An 18284-nucleotide genomic window follows, 5' to 3' on the forward strand; every position below is an offset into this window, starting at 1 on the left:
TATAACCACTACGCAGCTGTAGTTTTAGATATTGGACAACAAATATAAGCTCCTTATCAGCAGGTATGAAGGATCTACTTATGGGAGATGATATTCGAAGCAGAGCTGTAATTTGTAAGACATCATATTTGAAAGCTTTCAGGTTGATGTTAAAGATAACATTTCAGCATATAGAAAATTTTAAACAAAAGGTATTTCCTTGCCCTTTAAATGTATGCCAGATAGCATCATACAGCTTTCTTTAATATTTCAGGTAAGGAAATGGATGATTAATTATTTCATGGTTATGTACCAAGCCAATTTATAATTGTTTGTGAAAATGAGATGAAAGAGGTATGATTTTTATGCTTTGTCAGATTTTCATTTTCAGGCAAATTGAGGTTATTTTTGAGATAAGTAACTACCAAGATACTTGAGCTTTTTTGTAATAATCCATCTCAGCTGAAATGGCAGGAGGTAATAGTTCACGTAAGTAAAGTGCTTAATCATGCAGGTTTTTGGCACTTAGTCGAAAGCAAAACCAACTGTCCTTTTCAACATCACTGAAGTGTGACAGACATGAGTTTTATGTATTTTTTTATTTTCTCTTTTTAATTAACTTCTGTGCTTAGCAGCTAAAGGACGTATTGCATTAAAGACATAATGCATCACATCACTCATAAGCCTTCATACCATTCATGCAGAGAAACTGATTGAGTGAAATGTGTTTGAACAAGCAAAGAAGCTATTATGCACAATCTTTGATGCTTTACAGAGGCCAGCTGAAACTGCAAAGCACAATGGCCAGATTCATTTCTATGGTGTTTATTAAGTTATTTTTAAAAATGTACTCAGCGCAACACAACTGAGCTCCCATCACTGATTTAGAATTCTAACCTTTCCTAGACGTCAGAGACATTGGATGTCTCAATGATTGAGAAGAATTAGTAATACAAGTCAAATTTGTGTGCTGTTTTATATGCATATTTCACAATTTTGTTAATTTAGCTGTGTTCTTAAAAATACAAAATTAGGAAATTCCAAAGAGTAAGTGAAATCCATTAAGACTGGAGCAGCACTGTGGCTCAGTGGTTAGCACTACTGCCTCAAAAGCACCAGGGTACGGTTCCATTCTTGGGTGGAGTTTGCACATTCTCCCCATGTCTGCATGGGTTTCCTCTAGATGCTCCTGTTTCCTCCCACAGTCCAAAGATGTGCAGGTTAGGTGGACTGGCCATGCTGAATTGCCCGAAGTGTCCCGGGATGTGCAGGCTGGGTGGATTAGCCATGGGAACTGCAGGGTTGCAGGCATAGGGTAGCAGAGTGTGTCTGGGTAGGATGCTCTTTGGCAGATCAGTGTAGACTCAATGGGCTGAATGGCCTGCTTCTACACTGTAGGGATTATATGATTCTACGAGGTCTTTACCTTTAATAATCCTATCATTTCATATTAGCAAAATCTTGTTGCAATTTCAAACATAAATCAAGTTCTTTATGCTGAGAAATATATTGGATAGCATAATTTATTTTTCTCAATATTAAAGACATTAGTTTAAAGGAGTTACTTAGGTAAGTTGAGGCACTCAATTTTTAATGGTATTTTCATCAAGATTCAACTATGTTATTATTTAGTGTTATTAGCCATCAAATCTTTAAAACAGTACCACAGTAATAGTTCTTCTATTTAATATTTGCTTACTTGGAAATTTCAGCTCACATTTCTGGGCCAACAAAAGAATCACTGAAGGAAATACTCCATTTTGTTCAGGTCTCACACACTACTCACACCACAAGGGATTGTGCTGTATGAAAAGCCAAAATCATTTTCTGTCAACTGTAATTTGAGTAAATGTACTGTATGAGTAAGTCCAGAATGTAATCCAACCCTTCAAGTGCAAAGTATTTTGGTGAGACCAACTTAATCACTGGAGAAACCGTACAGCAGATCCCCAGTGGTAGCAAAGCCTCTGCTGAATTAGTTACGTAGAAGGGACTGATGCACAGTTTCCAGCAATAAATATCAGTTCAGCTCATTAATGAATTAATTGTCATCCATTGTGTCCGAGTCACTCGCAGTTGGTGGTGGCTCAATAACCAAGTAGGAGCCAGCTGGATTTCCCCATGTCTCGCATAGGCACACCCAGTATAAAAATCGCCAGTGGCCACCTAGGGAAATGGCCCAGATTGGCATCAAGGGAACCAGTGGATCAAGGTGGGAAGTGTCACTGAAAGCCGGATCCTTGTCCCAGCTCCCCACCACACCCTTCCCAATTTCCGAGGACCAACAGCCTGAAGCCCCTCTTCTAGATGTAATAACAAAACACTTGGAAACAATTAACCATGTTAGACAAAGCATGAGTTTATGAAAGGGAAATCGTGCTTAATTAATTTACTGGAGTTTTTTGAAGATGCAACTAGTCAAGTAGATAAAGGAGATTAGTGCCTGTGGTGTATTTGGATTTCACGGTCCTAGATAAGAGGTTAGTGGGCAGAATGAAAACATTCTGGATTATAGAACATAGAACATAGAACAGTACAGTACAGAACAGGCCCTTCAGCGCACAATGTTGTGCCGACCATTGATCCTCATGTATGCACCCTCAACTTTCTGTGACCATATGCATGTCCAGCAGTCTCTTAAATGACCCCAATGACCTTGCTTCCACAACTGCTGCTGGCAACGCATTCCATGCTCTCACAACTCTGTGTAAAGAACCCGCCTCTGACATCCCCTCTATACTTTCCACCAACCAGCTTAAAACTATGACCCCTCGTGCTAGCCATTTCTGCCCTGGGAAAGAAACAAATTCAAAATGTTCAACAAAAATACATCCATTCAAAAAGATAAGCTCCCAGCAAGTAACATCTTCTAGATATCTCACTTCTTTGAACCTTACCAACATTGCAAAGAATCACAGTAAGCCTGAAGATTAGCAGTATTTTAGAAATGAGCAACAGGCAGTAATAGGATGTTAAAATGAAAGAAACAGAATGAGTAAACTGGCCAAGAATATCAAAAACTGAAAGAACTTTTACAAATGAGTAGTTACAGTAAATATTGGTCTTCTAGATACATTGACAGGCTAATTATCATAAGAATAACAAAATAGCAGAGACAGTGAACAAACAAACATACAATCGGGACACAATGTGGTAAGTGTGAAGTTATTCACTACAGTTTAAAAATAGTAAAGCCAACTGCTTTTAAATATTTGAAAAGCAATGAATGTAAAAGGTGTACATGCATATGGAGTACAAAGTGAGCACACTGGTAGTTATTTTAATCTTCGAACATGAAGGTACAACAAGCAATTGGGAAGGCATTTGGCATTTTGATCTCTGTCCAAAGAAATCGGAGTTCAAGAATAGAGACAACTATATGGGGTTTTGGCAATAACACACCTGGAGTACTGTGTGTAGTTTTACCTTTCCTAACAGCATTTTGGGGAGTACCTACACCACTTGGACCAGTGGTTTAATGCAGCAAAAGGAACAAGATAACAAACAATGGCCTAGTCAGCTCACCGACATCCTGTCAAAGAACAAAAAAAAATTACTCTCTTTTTTTGTTAAAGGATATCTTTAGGGAGGTGGTGACAGTGGTACTGTCATTGGACTAGGGATCCAGAATCTCACCATAGCAAATGGTGAAATTGGAATCAATGGAAAAAACCTGGAATTAAAAGCCGGTGTAAATGGCATAAAACTCCACATGTTTTGCTAACATCTTTTAGGGAAGAAATCTGCTGTCCTTACCTGGTCTGGCCTATACGTGACTCCAGATATACTGGTATGGATTGAGAATTGCCAGCATCTCTCTGCAAGTGAGATGTCCACCTCTAGAGTCCTAAATCCTAGCAAAGATCTAGCAATAATCACCTACATGAGCACCGTTTTTTATTTCAAAAATATACCTTGTTCATAAAAATATCTTTATATACATATATAGTTACTAAAGCAGTTTTGTTCTGTACAGTAGCATATGAAGAAAGCAAACAAACAACAGAGTTTGACAGTATCCAGCACACAACCTGACAGCTGCCCTGAGTTTTAGTGCAGCCCTCAGCACATAGTCCTGGACGTTGGAATGTGCCACACTGCAACATTCAGTCGAGGTCAACGTCTTGCTCTGGAAGACCAAAAAGTCGGGCAGACCAAAGAGTGTCTTTCACCGATTTAATTGTTCTCCCCGGGAAACAGATCGTCGACCACAGAGACCTATGTCAACAAAAATCACTGCATCTTTCTCTAGACTTCCTTTGCAAAGGTACGTTCGAGAAGGAGATGTGTGACCGTCTCAAATCCTCCCCGCCTGGCAGCCACTTTGATGACAGCATGCAGTGGCACAGAGATTCCAGACGTACATGAAGGATCTCTCAGGTAGTGCCCTTCTCACCACCAGCTAAACAATGTCCTCAGGTCTGTTGGAAAGTTCTGGTGATGAGGCATTCTGCCAAATGACTGACAGCCTGCTCAGGGAACAACCCAACAGGATCCACCCTACCTGAGCGCTTAATACCATCAGGCTTCAACCACAGAACTGACAAGTATTTCCCATCTGTCTCTCATTGTGGACAAGTCCCCCATCTGGTTAATAAAATCCCACGCTATAACTGGGAAGGATGATGGATGTTATAATTTATTATTCATTTATTTTAACTGAATCAACCCCGATTTAAATACAAAAATATGCTGCAAACAAATTACGATTTACAGTATTTCAGGGTTAATTTTAACTCATTCCATTTTCGTAAAACTATATAAAGTGAACCGAAATAATTTGCATTGATATGATTTGAGAGTGGCAAATGTCACCAATAGATTGCTAGACTAGTCTAAAGACATGGGCTGAAATTTTTATCTTCAGTTCTCCTGGTATAATATGTCACATGTCAGGAATACATAATGAGAATTGAGGCACATTTCCTTATCCACCAGCCTCCCAATGATCTTCTACCCATTAAAATAAATTGAAAAAAATGAAAGGACCATAAATCATGCGGAACATGTCCAAATTTAGGTGGTGTGTGCTCTTCAAACAAACCCTTTCTCCACATCTTGCCAATGGTAGAATTAATAACTGGCCATCAACCCCTCTGCGATGTGAGTACAATACTAATTTTAATTAGTTTTGACTGGATTGTATGATAGTTACCACTTGCGTTAGAAATAATCAGGGATCCAGTTCACCTCCAGCAAGTTTCTCATTTCCTTCCACTTTGTGGGAAGGATGCAGATTTTACCTGGGATTATTTGATACCCTGGGGATTAATGACAGATTTAATTATGCATGTTGGTAACGAGCAGAATGAATATTGTCCTCTGGTTCCTCTGGTTTGTATTTAGTTTATTGAAATACATATTTATGTAGATATATTATTATTTAAATTAGGTATTGCTGTATATATTTAAAATGTTAGCATTCCATATAATTTATAGGTACAATATATGAATTGCATTTGGGAAAATGTTAATATGGAGCTATTTTTTAAATAGAAAATTTCAAGAGAAACTTCTTTCTTGTTTATATAATTGATGTTTATGAGGCCACGATTTATTTTACAATTACATTGAAGCAGAAGTGCAACACTAAAACTGTAGCATCTTGCAAATTGGTAATGGAACCTCATGTACTTCTTTTCCTTGAAGGAAATTTCCTCAAAGCAATTGTACTAGTTTGATTCTAGTACAAATAACCTTTGAAGCATATCTCTTTTATCTCTCTTCCAAAACTAGGCATATATCTTGTGTTAGAGATAATGGGAACTGCAGATGCTGGAGATTCCAAGATAATAAAATGTGAGGCTGGATGAACACAGCAGGCCAAGCAGCATCTCAGGAGCACAAAAGCTGACGTTTCGGGCCTAGACCCTTCATCAGAAGGGTTTCCATGTCCTACTGACCTTGCATTTCATCTTGGATCCCCCTTGATTGCTAGTCGATTGATGTCCAAATGACTAATTATGTTAAACATATCAATCCCAACCAACCTGTCAATACCTTTTCTACAGGAAGCTTTGTGATGTTCTTTCATTTGTATGTAACAAGCATAAGTTTAAGTATTTGCAGACAAACTGCTGGATATTCTGTTATAGTGATCTACAAATGTGTCGAGATATTTTGTTACTCCAGATCCCAGATTGCTGCTGCATTTCTTGAATTTATTCTCAGGCTATGAGCCCTTCGGCCCTTCGAGCCAGCACCACCATTCATTACGATCATGGCTGATCATCCACAATCAGTATCCTGTTCCTGCCTCATCCCCATAACCCTTGATTCCACTATCTTTAAGAGCTCTATCCAACTCTTTCTTGAAAGTATGCAGAGACTTGACCTCCACTGCCTTCTAGGGCAGAGCATTCCATATACCCAACACTCTCTGGGTGAAGAAGTTTCTCCTCAACTCTGTTCTAAATGGCCCACCCTTTATTATTAAACTGTGACCTCTGGTTCAGGGCTCACCTATCAGCGAAAACATGCTTCCTGCCTCCAGAGTGTCCAATCCCTTAATAATCTTATACGTCTCATTCAGGTCCCCTCTCATCCTTCTAAACTCAAGTGTATACAAGCCCAGTCACTCCAATCTTTCAACATATGATAGTCCCACAATTCCAGGAATTGAGATCTCAATTATGCACCCAGTGAGAGTTCAATAATACACTTGCCTCTTGGAATTTTGGTCAGGTTTATGCAAGTGCATAACTTTATCAGATATTCAGTCTTTCTGCCCCTGAGAAAAGCTTCAGTTCCAAATCAAAAGGCAAAGAGTGGCCACACCTGTTTAAAAATGTGTTGACTCAGCTGTTGCTGTTTCTGAGAATTTGTTTTCTCTTTAATCCCATTTCTTCCTTTGAAAGAGGAATACACTTAAAAATGCTTTCTTTTATATAGTCTATAGTACAACCAATGGCAACTTTTAAAAAGGAGAATCTAGAGATTGTGCATGTTTTTTTTAATCTGAAAATATTTCAAACACTGTTGTCTATCTGCCAAAATCTGGAATCAATTGCCAAGTATTTTATCAAGCATTCCCAATGGAATATTATCTCTAAGTACAAAATATATTGTTACAATCAGCATTTTTATCACACTGAGTGATTTGTGAAACAAATCCACTAATTCTGCCAACAGGCAGCTCTGAGGCACAGCAAGGGAATGCAATCTGCGATCTAAGATTTTACTCGTACCCATAGTTGGTAATGTTGCTTCCAAAGTTTCATCATACAAATGTAATCATTGTACCACTTTTTACTAGACTTAGAATCATGCAATTCAAATTTGGGTTTGTTATGCGTTTTTCTGAAAACTGTTAGCCACCTAACCATGCCATGTATCAATACAATGATGCATTGCATGAAAGAGCGGGGGGAAAAGGGATTTCATTCAGATTGAGAAAAGAGATCAACATAGTAGAATTTATGACCAAAACTTAGAAGAATCTTCTATCATAATCATACCTGTTGTGGAGTTTTGAGTTATTTTACTTCAGATATTACGAAGTCTCCAGGATGTCTCATCCTATTTAAATCTAACAATGTGCATACCATCATTTTAAAAGCATCATTGTTGCTTATTGTGATTGTTTGTTTCCAACTAGCTCCCAATTACAGCTCGCCTACTACCAGTCTCAAATGCACAGATGATCACTGAAACCCCAGATCCATCAATGACTGATAAAATAAGAGGGTATATCACAAACCGGAACGGTGATGGTTTTAATTGATCAGCTTTGGTTAATAAAATACAAAACTAGACATCAGCAAATTGTCAAAGATAAATCATTTGAAAATCAATCTGCCATGTTTCTTGCCACTAGCTTAACCTATTGTGAACATTTGCGGATTCTTTGTATCCTCCCCACAACTTGCCATCCTTCCTATCTTTGTATAATCTGCCAGTTTGACTCCATAACGTGGGCTTACAGGGAAAGGAGGTTAAAAAGGTTATTGGGAGTATTTCCTCTCAGACACATACATACACACAATCACCCCTACCCCACTGCCAGGATGAGGTCACAATGGAGTCACAAAGGTTGACTGGAAAGTTTTAGTTGGAATGTTTTCAATTCCCTTAACACTCAATTTGAATGTTTTTATTGGCTACCCTCCACTTGGGCAGGTAGCCATTACCCCCACCAGCCATCATTTCTCAAATGGCCCAGTGATAGGAATGTGCGGACAAATGGGCTTACTACTTTTAGAGACTTATTTTACGTTTTTCCTGTTGCCAGTCTCCACCTCTGATCCAAATTAGAATTTCTGCTCTTTTCATTCATTTGTATTTAATGAGCAGTAATATTTCAAATGATTATTAGCCTGAAACTGTTATTGATTGTATATTCAGTTCCAATGAGAGGAGATAGACAAGACCTTCCTGTTGTCAATTATGGAACATCCTTGTTGACATGTGACCACTGTTGAAAAAAGTCTAGCGAAGAACAATGCATGATCAATGCAGATAAATATTCTCATCAATTCAAAATTATCATGAAAATCAAGGATGGTAACTAATTGATTGATCCTGGACACAAGTCTGAATGAACTTAAAATCAAAAATCCCCACTCCTGTATGCTGCCATTTCCTCAATCTCAATAGAAATTAATTCAGATTGATTGTGTGACATGGCAAAACCTAACACACTTCTATGTGAGTTGTAACAGTAAACAAAGCAATTTTCTTCAGGGAGGTTTTCTACAATATAGCCACAATTCACAACTTGGCTCTTCAGCTATGCATTTTATAAATTGATATTGACTTAGCTGTAAACTATTTTCAGTGTTAAATGTTGCACAGTGGAGATATTTAAAATGTATTTTTCTTCTACAAACAGATCTGCAGATTAGAAAAACAGTCAGCAATAGGACCATACCAACAGGATTTATTTGCAAATCAGCCTCTGATCTTCATTTCACCCAGAAGTGAACCACCTACCTTAATGCTCGAGAAATTGATTCAGTTGTGTGGGGGCAAGGTGTGCAAAACTTTACGCAAAGCTGGAATCTGTATTGGACAGTACAAGGGAAAGAGACCTCCTGGAAATCAACACTTATCAGAAACTTGGATACTGGGTAAGTGTGTAGTCAATTAAAAATCCTGCACATGCATTTGATTCAGTGAAGAGAACAGAGAATATTGAGCCCAATGGTCTTTTATTATTAACTATGTATTGAGAAGATGGTTCATTGCATTGCACGTCAAAGTATGTTTACTTTTATTTCCAAATGTAGGCAAGGGGGTATTTCTTTAGCATCAGTGCAGTCACTTTATTGTCAATGCTCCCAAACTGGAGTCACTTAGGAATAAGAGAGTTTTGATACAGTGTTGTTGAAGAATTACTAAATGTCCAAGCAAGAATGGTCCTGTTTGAAGTGATGATGTCACAGTGATTGCCGCCCTTGTGCTTTTTGTGGTGCTTAGAGTGGGATGTGCTGTTGAATAAGCTTGGCTTGCTGTTTCCTGTTCCCGCACTCCTTAAAGTTCCATTCCAAGCGTCATACCATCCTGTCTTGGACTTGTGTCACCATTCCTTCACCTGCACTGGGTTCCAATCCAGGAATTTCCTTCACACTCACACTGTGAGTGTACTTATACCAGAGGTGCTGCAGTGATTGAAGAAAATGACACCACCAGCCTGTCAAGAGTAAATAGGGACAGAAAATAAATAAAAACCAAAAGAACTGCGGATGCTGTAAATCAGGAACAAAAACAAAGATGCTGGAAAAGCTCAGCAGGTCTGGCAGCATCTGTGAAGGAGAAAACAGAGTTAACATTTCGGGTCCAGCAACCGCTCCTCAGAACTGATGGTGGCTGGGAAAACATCAGTTTATATGCAAAATTGGGGAGGTGGGTGGGGCAGGGAGTAAACGATGGGACCTCAAAGAGAGAGAAAGACAGTAGGACAGACAAAGGAGTTGCTAACGATCAGGCTGCGACACCTGAAAATAAATGCTGGTCTTGCCAATGACGCCCAGATTCCATGAAAAAGTACAGTCCTGCAGTCACCCCATAGACAATACAAATTGCAGACAGTGTGTCCAAGTGTTACACAGAGGGCTGAATGAGTTTAATAGTGGAACATAGATTAAATTAAATATTTATTCCTGAATGATATTAAACTTTTTTGCTGTTGCTGAGGTGTCAGCATTCAGCTGGTAAGTGAGAATTCCATCAGACTCCTAATTTGAACAGAATAGCTAAGCAATCAGACAATACAGGATACTGAGGCTCTGTTCCCTGACCTGTTCATGTAGACATAGTGTTAGCTTGGTTGGTCTGACTAAACCACCTGTCAATAGTGACTCCAAAGAACTGGAATTCAGCCATGGCCATGTTTTGCAGGTCAGATTGAAAAAGTTAAACTTTTTCTTATTGGGTATGATTATTGTCTGTTTTATAATTGGCACAAATATGACCTAACACTTGTAAGTTTATGTTTGCATGCTGTCCATGTTTCGCTGGCATGGATTGATTCTTCATCAGAAGAATTGTGAATGAAACTGATGACAATGGAATCATCAGTGAGTAGTCCTACTTAACATTCTGACAATTGGATAGTCACGAGATATACTGTTTACGATGGAATTATTGGCAAATTTACAAGAAAAAGCATTTCAAACTCCAGAGATCCTTTTCAGAACAGCTTTCTTTCAGTGCATAAACACTGTCTTAAGTTACTGTTATTTGGTTTCTGTAAAGTTGGTAGGTGATACAGTTTGCAGTCCTCATTTATGCCACCAACTGCATGTCTTTAAGCTCAGGGACAAAGAAGCATTGCAATGTTTTGCCTGGATGCTCCTAGCTCAGTAGCAGGGCTGTACACTTTTAATCTTACGAGCAAACCAACAAGTATACTGCTTCCAACAAGACACAAATGTTTGCACAATAAAAGTTTAATAGATCCAGTGGATAGCTTGAGTCTATTGAAAACACCAGATGGGAAACATAACGGTATATGTTTATCTGCTTGTGGTGGTCTTCTTTGTCTTGGGTTCATAGCTTCAATTTTATGTAGCAACTATCTCCCAAATTACACAACTGCTTTTAGATCAAAGCTCCTGGACAAACTACTGAGGGTGCACAGTTGTTGTGCAGTTACAGCCTAAATGCCTCTTCCTTATATTTTATCAAAAGTTGATCAGAAATATTTTACCTCAAGAGATGACTGCTTATATAGTTATAAAGGCTTGATTGTGCCTTTTCTTAAGTCAACAGATGTTATCATTGGGTCATAGAATTGTGATGCTATTTAATTAGAAACTCAAGAGTACTTATTAATGCAAGTAATTATTGCTACAAGCAAAGTCACTGTGAAATATTTGGATTCATAGATTTGAAAAACACACAGTCTTGACACGCTGCTGATGAAAGAGATTGCAGATTCACTGAAATTACCACGGATTTGGTGACTGTTTTGAGTTCAATCCTGCTCCTTTGTTAAATTTCATTTCTCTAGTTTGAGGCATACTGAGATTTGCTTTAGGCCAGGTTTTGTACTGACAATGGTTGCCATTTTGGACAGTAGGAATCAGCACATTATATTTGTGTAATGTGATAGGGAGTTGGTTATTAATCAGGTTGTCAATTCAGAATGAGAAACTATTTGTTCTGTTTATGTATATATTCAGATTATATTTGAATACATTTTGGTAGTGTTTTTGTACTATATTCTTGTGTTACTTTATATATTTATAGTGTGTAGATACTGCAGATACTACTTACGTATATATACACAGCAACACACACATATATTCTAATTGGCCTCTGTAGTTTTTGCACTTCCCACTTTGCTTATCTTCACATTATTTTCCTGCTTTCTTGTTTACTTTTCAAATACTTTTCTTTATTCATGAACTACTGTGAACTTCTTTCCCATTTTTTGTGTTCTGGTGCATTTTTTTCCTTTATCTTTTTTCTAACTTTGACTTGTCTTCCTCCTCCTTTGCCGAAATGGAAACTGCAAAGTGCTATAATACACTCACGTGTATGAATGCAGGCAAGTCTGGCCAAAACAAAGGAAAGAATCTGCGGAGAAATTGTCTAAGGAAGAAACCATAGGGAAGTCACAAACTGAAAGAGCTAAAAAATATGTCAGAACAGTGGTAGCAGTCAGAAGGCTGGAATTAAGTGTGGAGGAGGCAACCTAGCAGCTGTGGGATCAGAGAAAGTAATTCAGCAAACTATGCTGGGAAGAATGCCTGTTAGTTTGTTTCACAAGTTGTGATTTTTTTTGCCCTTATATCCCACTGTTGCCAAGCATTTTCCTTTTATTTTCATTTCCTTCTCATTAAAGCACCGACTGCTGTAGGAATATGCTTCAAGAATAAGGATGCCCCACCTATGGTCTTTATCTTTGAGTCCACAGAGAAGCAGTTGACAGTTATTCAGCATGAGTGAAATCATTACCAAGGCCAATTCCTCCACTGATAGCAACACACATGTGTTTTCATTTTACTATATGGTTGAAATGTTAAATACATGAACTAATAACTTATGCTGGTGATGGTCATGTCCCTGGTCAGCCTAGAGGTCTTGTGTCATAGTCAGCCTTCCTCTTGGATGGTGATGGAACCGAAAGCAAGCTAACTTGAATGATGCTGGCATCTTTGATGTGTCAGAATATCAGGCATGATTGGTGGAAAATTGAAGTGGTGGCCAGGTGAAAAAGAAATACCTCTGAAATGAAGGATGCTGTGCCACCAAGTCCGCAGCTCCAAGATCTAGACCGGTGCTACTTTTTTCACATTGTTATATTTGTGGTTCGAGGGTGGTTGTTCACAAAAAGTCTAAAGAATGGTTATACTTCAGGGAAAATGCAATAATGAAATTTGGGGCACCTATGTTATCCATGGAAAAAAACAGCACTTTGACAATGCTTTCAAAATATGTGTTTCTTCACTTTTGTTTCTGACCTAGATACCTTGCCTATTTGTTACAAAAAAACTAGTTGGAAGTCTGTTATTCTTGCAGCTGCATTCAACTAGGAAAGTAGAAAACATTCAATCACAATCTTGTTTTGTGACATTTAGATATGGACAAGGTTTGGAAAGTCAGACGATAATTGTTCACCAGAGAATTCCCAACCTTTGGCCTGCTGTTGTCGTCACACTGTTTATGTAGCTGATCTTATGGTGACACCACATCCTGACCTATCAGAAATTGAGCAAATGTTATTGAAAGGCCAGCATTTAGTGGCCAACCCGACTGGCCTTGGAAATGTGGTGGTGAATCATTATCTTCAGCTGCTGCCATCCGTATGGTGAAGTACAACTACAGCCCTGTGAAAGGGTGTTCTAACATTTTGATCAAGAGCCAGTAAAGGAATTGCATTATAGTTCAAAGTCTGGATATGGAGGTGAACATGCAAGTGATGGTGTTTCCATGCACCCAATACCCTTGTTCATCTTGGTGTTTGGAAAAGGCTTTTGGAGGATCCTGGTTGGATTGCTGCAAGGCATCTAGTAGATGGTACACACTGCTACCACTATGCACCATGGCAGAATGAATAAGTATTGAAGGTGGTTGATGGCATAGATTGTTCATAGATTTGTGGCGGCACCACACCCTGAGTTCCCTGAAGTCAATGGTAGAGAATTCCTCAATGGAATTGCTGTTGATTGTTGAGGTAAAGTAATAGATTTCCTTTTGTTAGAGATGGTCGTTGCCTGGAATTGGTATGGTATGAATATTAGTTGCCCCCTATCGGCCTAAGCCTAACTGTAGCACAGATCTTGTTGTATATTGACACAGACTGCTCCATAAACCAAGCTGTTGCAAACTAAGTGTGTTAGTAGGATTGGAATGATATAGCAAGGTCATGTCTAGTTCTGGAGCTCAAATCTTCAGCTGTTTGTTGGTTTCTTATTAAGATCCATTGCTTTGCTCTATCCAGAACTATCAACTATTCTTTGATATTTAATTACTTCAAGGGATGTGCTGTAGTTCCTCCCACCACAGCGATACACTTTCAGTATGTAGTTTGGTGAGTATGAAGTCAATTAAGTTTTTTTTAATCCATGTGTTAGATTCCTCACCACCTGCCAGAGGCCCACTCTGACCTTTAGTCGGCCAGTTCAATAAGGAGGCGGTGCTATCGAGTTTCTTATGTAGATGGACCTTGAAGTTTCTGCTTCCAGTGCCAACGTCAATCTTAGACATTGAATTAAGTTCCAGTGTTGTAAAAAATTTTCATAGCAATGTTTCTGAGCAGCTTGTTGGTCATTTTAGAGAGAAGTTAAGAATCAACAACATGACTGTTAAGTCACATCTGGGTAAGACTGAGTTTGTGCTCTTGAGATGTTACTTGGCCTGCTGTGTTCATCCAGCTTCACACTTTGTTATCTTGGATTCTCCAGCATCTGCAGTTCCCATTATTTCGGATAAAACACTTCCTTTCTGAAACACATTTATGAACTAGGATGATTTTTTGACATCATTTTGGTGGCTGCATGGTCACCATTATTAAGACTAACTTTTCATTCCAAACTTGTTTAATTCAATGAATGTAAATTCCCTAGTTGTCTTGTTAGGACATCTCTGAGAGTTCATTCCACTCTCTCCAACTATTCATTCAGTACTCCACCAAAAAACACTGTTCCCTGTTCATGACTTTAAAATTTTTATATTGAGTTCAATTTAGCTCACAGAGGTTAAGAAAATCATCAGTCAATTGTGGAGAATGGGAATTTTGTCTTATTTTGAGATTCCCAACCTCATTATTATACACTTCCTTTTAGGTCTACCAGAAGCCCCACATGCCCTGACCAGTAACCCAGTTTACACACTGTACAAATAAACACATTATAATGTACATTTATAACTTAACAAGACTTAATAGTACTACTAACAACTGCTGTGTCATGCATTGGACCCTAATGTTTGGAGTGGTAGATAGCAGTTTAATTGTGAGTTATTTTTCACATGAGGATGCTGATGATACTTTGATTGCATTCCAATGAGTGATGAACATCCATCTTCACACAGGTGGATTGTAGCAAATGGTATCAGAACTGTGAAAGCTCAAACTGAAAATCCAGTGGGAACTCTGCTCACAACTCTAACCAGCTGTCTGCTTGGGACTCAGTGTTGAGGGCACCATCAGTTGAGATCTCCAGGAAATTCCTTTGTCCTTTAATTGACATCTTTCAGCAAAGGTTCTGTGGAAAACCTGCTGTTTTGTCTCTCCTATGAGAGAAAACACTTACATAATGGCCTTGTCACTTCAGTGAGATATTGCTTGTTGATGCTATTAAAGGTGTCCTGTAACTATACTTCATTCTTCTTAAGGAATTCATGCAAGTTTGGGAACTTTTCAGTGTTGATTTTTGATTTCCTTCACAAAGTGAGCCTTGAATTTCTGTTTTTATTTCATTGATGCTATTTTAATCCAGACTTACAGCCTTTGAAGTCCTAGATCTAATTCAGTCAGACAAGGGAATATATCTTAGAAGTTGCACAACTGCGATAGCCAGATTACATTCGGCAGACAGTGAGAGAGAGTGGGTAGTAAATAATAACTTTGCTTTGGATTGAAGATCAAAGTCATGAACCAAGAGTTTCCAGTGTGACAGCCGTCAAACTGCAATGTGGAACAGTAGATTGACATGGCCTCTTTCCATCGCATTACATGGAGCAGAAAATATTCTGGAATTCAAGAGTCAAGCTTTTACAAAATTTACATTTTTCATAGTATTGGCCAGCACCAGCTTCAGGTTTTATGCATAATACATCAGCAAATGCTTCCCCCTGTTCACTGCAATGCACCCACATCATTTTAGGAATAACTACGGTCATGCATGTTATTAAATACAGCACTGTGCTTACTTGTCATTGATCCAGATCTTCTAGTCTTTGGATTGTTGGAGACTGGATGTAAGGCCCAAAATGGATTTTGGGACACCGAGGATGCCCTGAGTCTGTGGAAGTAACATTCATGTGACTTGGAAAATTAACAGTTCCAACAAGAGAAAATCTAAGCATCACCTCTTGACATTAAATGGCATCGCCATCACTGAATACCTCACTTAAAAACAAGGGTTTACCATTGACCAGAAACTTAACTGGACTAGTTATGTAAGTACTATCCACAAAAGCAGGTCATAAGCTAACAATCCTGTAGCATGCAACTCAGCTCCTGACTCTCCAAAGCCAACACACCGTCTATAAGGCCCAAATCACAAGTGTGTTGGAATATTGGCCACATGTCTGATTGCGTGCAGCCACAATGACACTCGAGAAGCTTGACGCCATCCAGGACAAAGCAGTCTGCTTGATTGGCATCCTATCTACCAACACCCTCCATGCACATTCACTTCCCCCACCACTGACATACAGTGACTGCATTGTGTACCATTTATAAGATGTACTGTTCCCCAGACATATTTCACACTTGCAAGCTCTACATTATGGAAGGAAAGGGTATTAATGGAGACATCACCACCTCCAGGTTCCCTTCCAAACTACATTCCATCCTGCCTTACACCCACATCACCATTCTTTCTTTGTCACTACGTCAGAATCCTGGAACTCCCTTCCTACCATCTCTGTGGGTGTGCTACACAATATAGACTCCAATGGTTTAGGAAGACAGCTACCAAAGTATGATCAAGGGGTACCAAAGTATGGGCAATGAAGCCATCAATGCCCAAATTGCTTGTAATAATCATTTTCAAAAATTGTTTCTGAGAAGTTTGAACTTTCAATGGGCATTTCACCTGTTTCCCACGACCCTCTGAAAATTGTGAGGTCATAGACATGTTCGCCAAGCCAGTGAGTTTGGTTGCAAATGTTTCGTTACCCTGCTAGGTAATATCGTCAGCATGCCTCTGGTGAAGGGGCAGTGATTTGTCCTGCTTGCTATTTATATGCTTTGGTTTTGTTGAGGTGTTTGATACCACTTCCAGTTCTGTTTTTCAGTAGTTTGTACACAGGGTCTAATTCAATGTGTTTGCAGATGAAGTTCCAGTTTGAATACCAGGCCTCCAAGAATTCTCTGGTGTGTCTCTGTTTGGCTTGTGCAATTGTGTTGTCCGTCAAATTTGTGTCCCTCATTGTCCGTGTGTAGTGAGACAAGAGAGAATTGGTCATGTCGTTTGGTGGCCAGTTGGTGTTCGTTTATACGTATAATATTTTCTTCCAGTTTGGCTTATGTAGTGTCTCTCATAGTCCTTACATGGTATTTTGTATATTACACCAGTTTTGCTGGTTTTGGGTATGGGATACATTTGTCAGTAGCTGTCGGAGGGTGATTGTTGGTTTCTGGGCTACTCTGATTCCTATGGCTCTGAGTAGTATTGTGGTCATCTCTGAATATTCTTGATGTACAGTAGGATGATTAGTGAGACTGGCCGTGTTGTGCCTTCCTGTTGTGGTCTGTCTTGGAAGTGTTGAATTAGACCCGGTCTCCAAAGTGGTACCAAACACCCAAACAAACGGAGTCATATAAATAATAAGTGAGACAGAACACCGACGCTTCACCCAAGGCACACTGACAAAATTACCCAGCAGGGTGATGAAACGTTTGCAACCAAACACACCAGCTAAGCAAGCATGTCTACAATCTCATCCAAAACCCGAGCTACAAATCTTCTCAAAAACCTCTGAACGACACCTCCACCTCTGAATTGGAAACAGATAGTTCAGATTAGTTTACCTGAATTGTCATCCAGGAAGTGATGGATACAGCCATCCCAGTCCAATTCCTGGTAAATATATAAATGACATCACTGACACCCCCTACTGAACTCACCTACTGCCAATCTAACTACTGCCCTGACCACCATGCCCAGCACTCACCCCTCCCCCCCCATGCCACCCTCCCCTCCCCTCCCCTCCCCTCCCTTCCCCATGTCCTCTCCTGAATCTACCTTGACTCTCTGCTCTCTACCGAGCTACCATTCTTTGCGGCTGCCATCCTGCTGTGCACCCCACTTGTATAGCTCACCCAGATTATACACTCTGCACACCCACCTTTCTCCATGAGGTGCCAACACATTCATCCACCACCCACCCATTTGTTGAATAGAACAGTTGGCCTGAAAGAGTTCATTCTGATGTATGAAGCTGATGCCATGGTGGTAATGTCTAGTAATTCAGAGCAAGCTAATGTTTTGGAAATTCAACCACAGTAATTAGTGGAATTTCATTTCCATGACTATTTTAAAAATTTGCAATTGCAAACTAATCTTAGGAATGCCAGCTATGAAGCTATCACTGATTCTTGTAAAAACCCACCTGGTTCACTAATGTGTGCTAAAGAATGAATTCTTCTATCTTCACCAGCTATGACCTGTATGTCACGCCAGATCCAC

The 18284-nt window shown here is 39.3% G+C and overlaps 1 protein-coding gene across 1 annotated transcript in view; it reads left to right on the forward strand.

Moving 5' to 3' along the window:
- mcph1 (microcephalin 1) overlaps window positions 1–18284 on the forward strand; it is a 298002-nt gene that overhangs the window by 265510 nt on the left and 14208 nt on the right. The window contains exon 14 of the mRNA XM_059645582.1: window positions 8810–9047. Within this exon, the coding sequence (XP_059501565.1) occupies window positions 8810–9047 (238 nt within the window). The remainder of the gene's footprint in view (window positions 1–8809; window positions 9048–18284) is intronic.

The sequence above is a fragment of the Stegostoma tigrinum genome, chromosome 4, assembly GCF_030684315.1.
Source record: "Stegostoma tigrinum isolate sSteTig4 chromosome 4, sSteTig4.hap1, whole genome shotgun sequence".
NCBI classification, from domain to species: domain Eukaryota; kingdom Metazoa; phylum Chordata; class Chondrichthyes; order Orectolobiformes; family Stegostomatidae; genus Stegostoma; species Stegostoma tigrinum.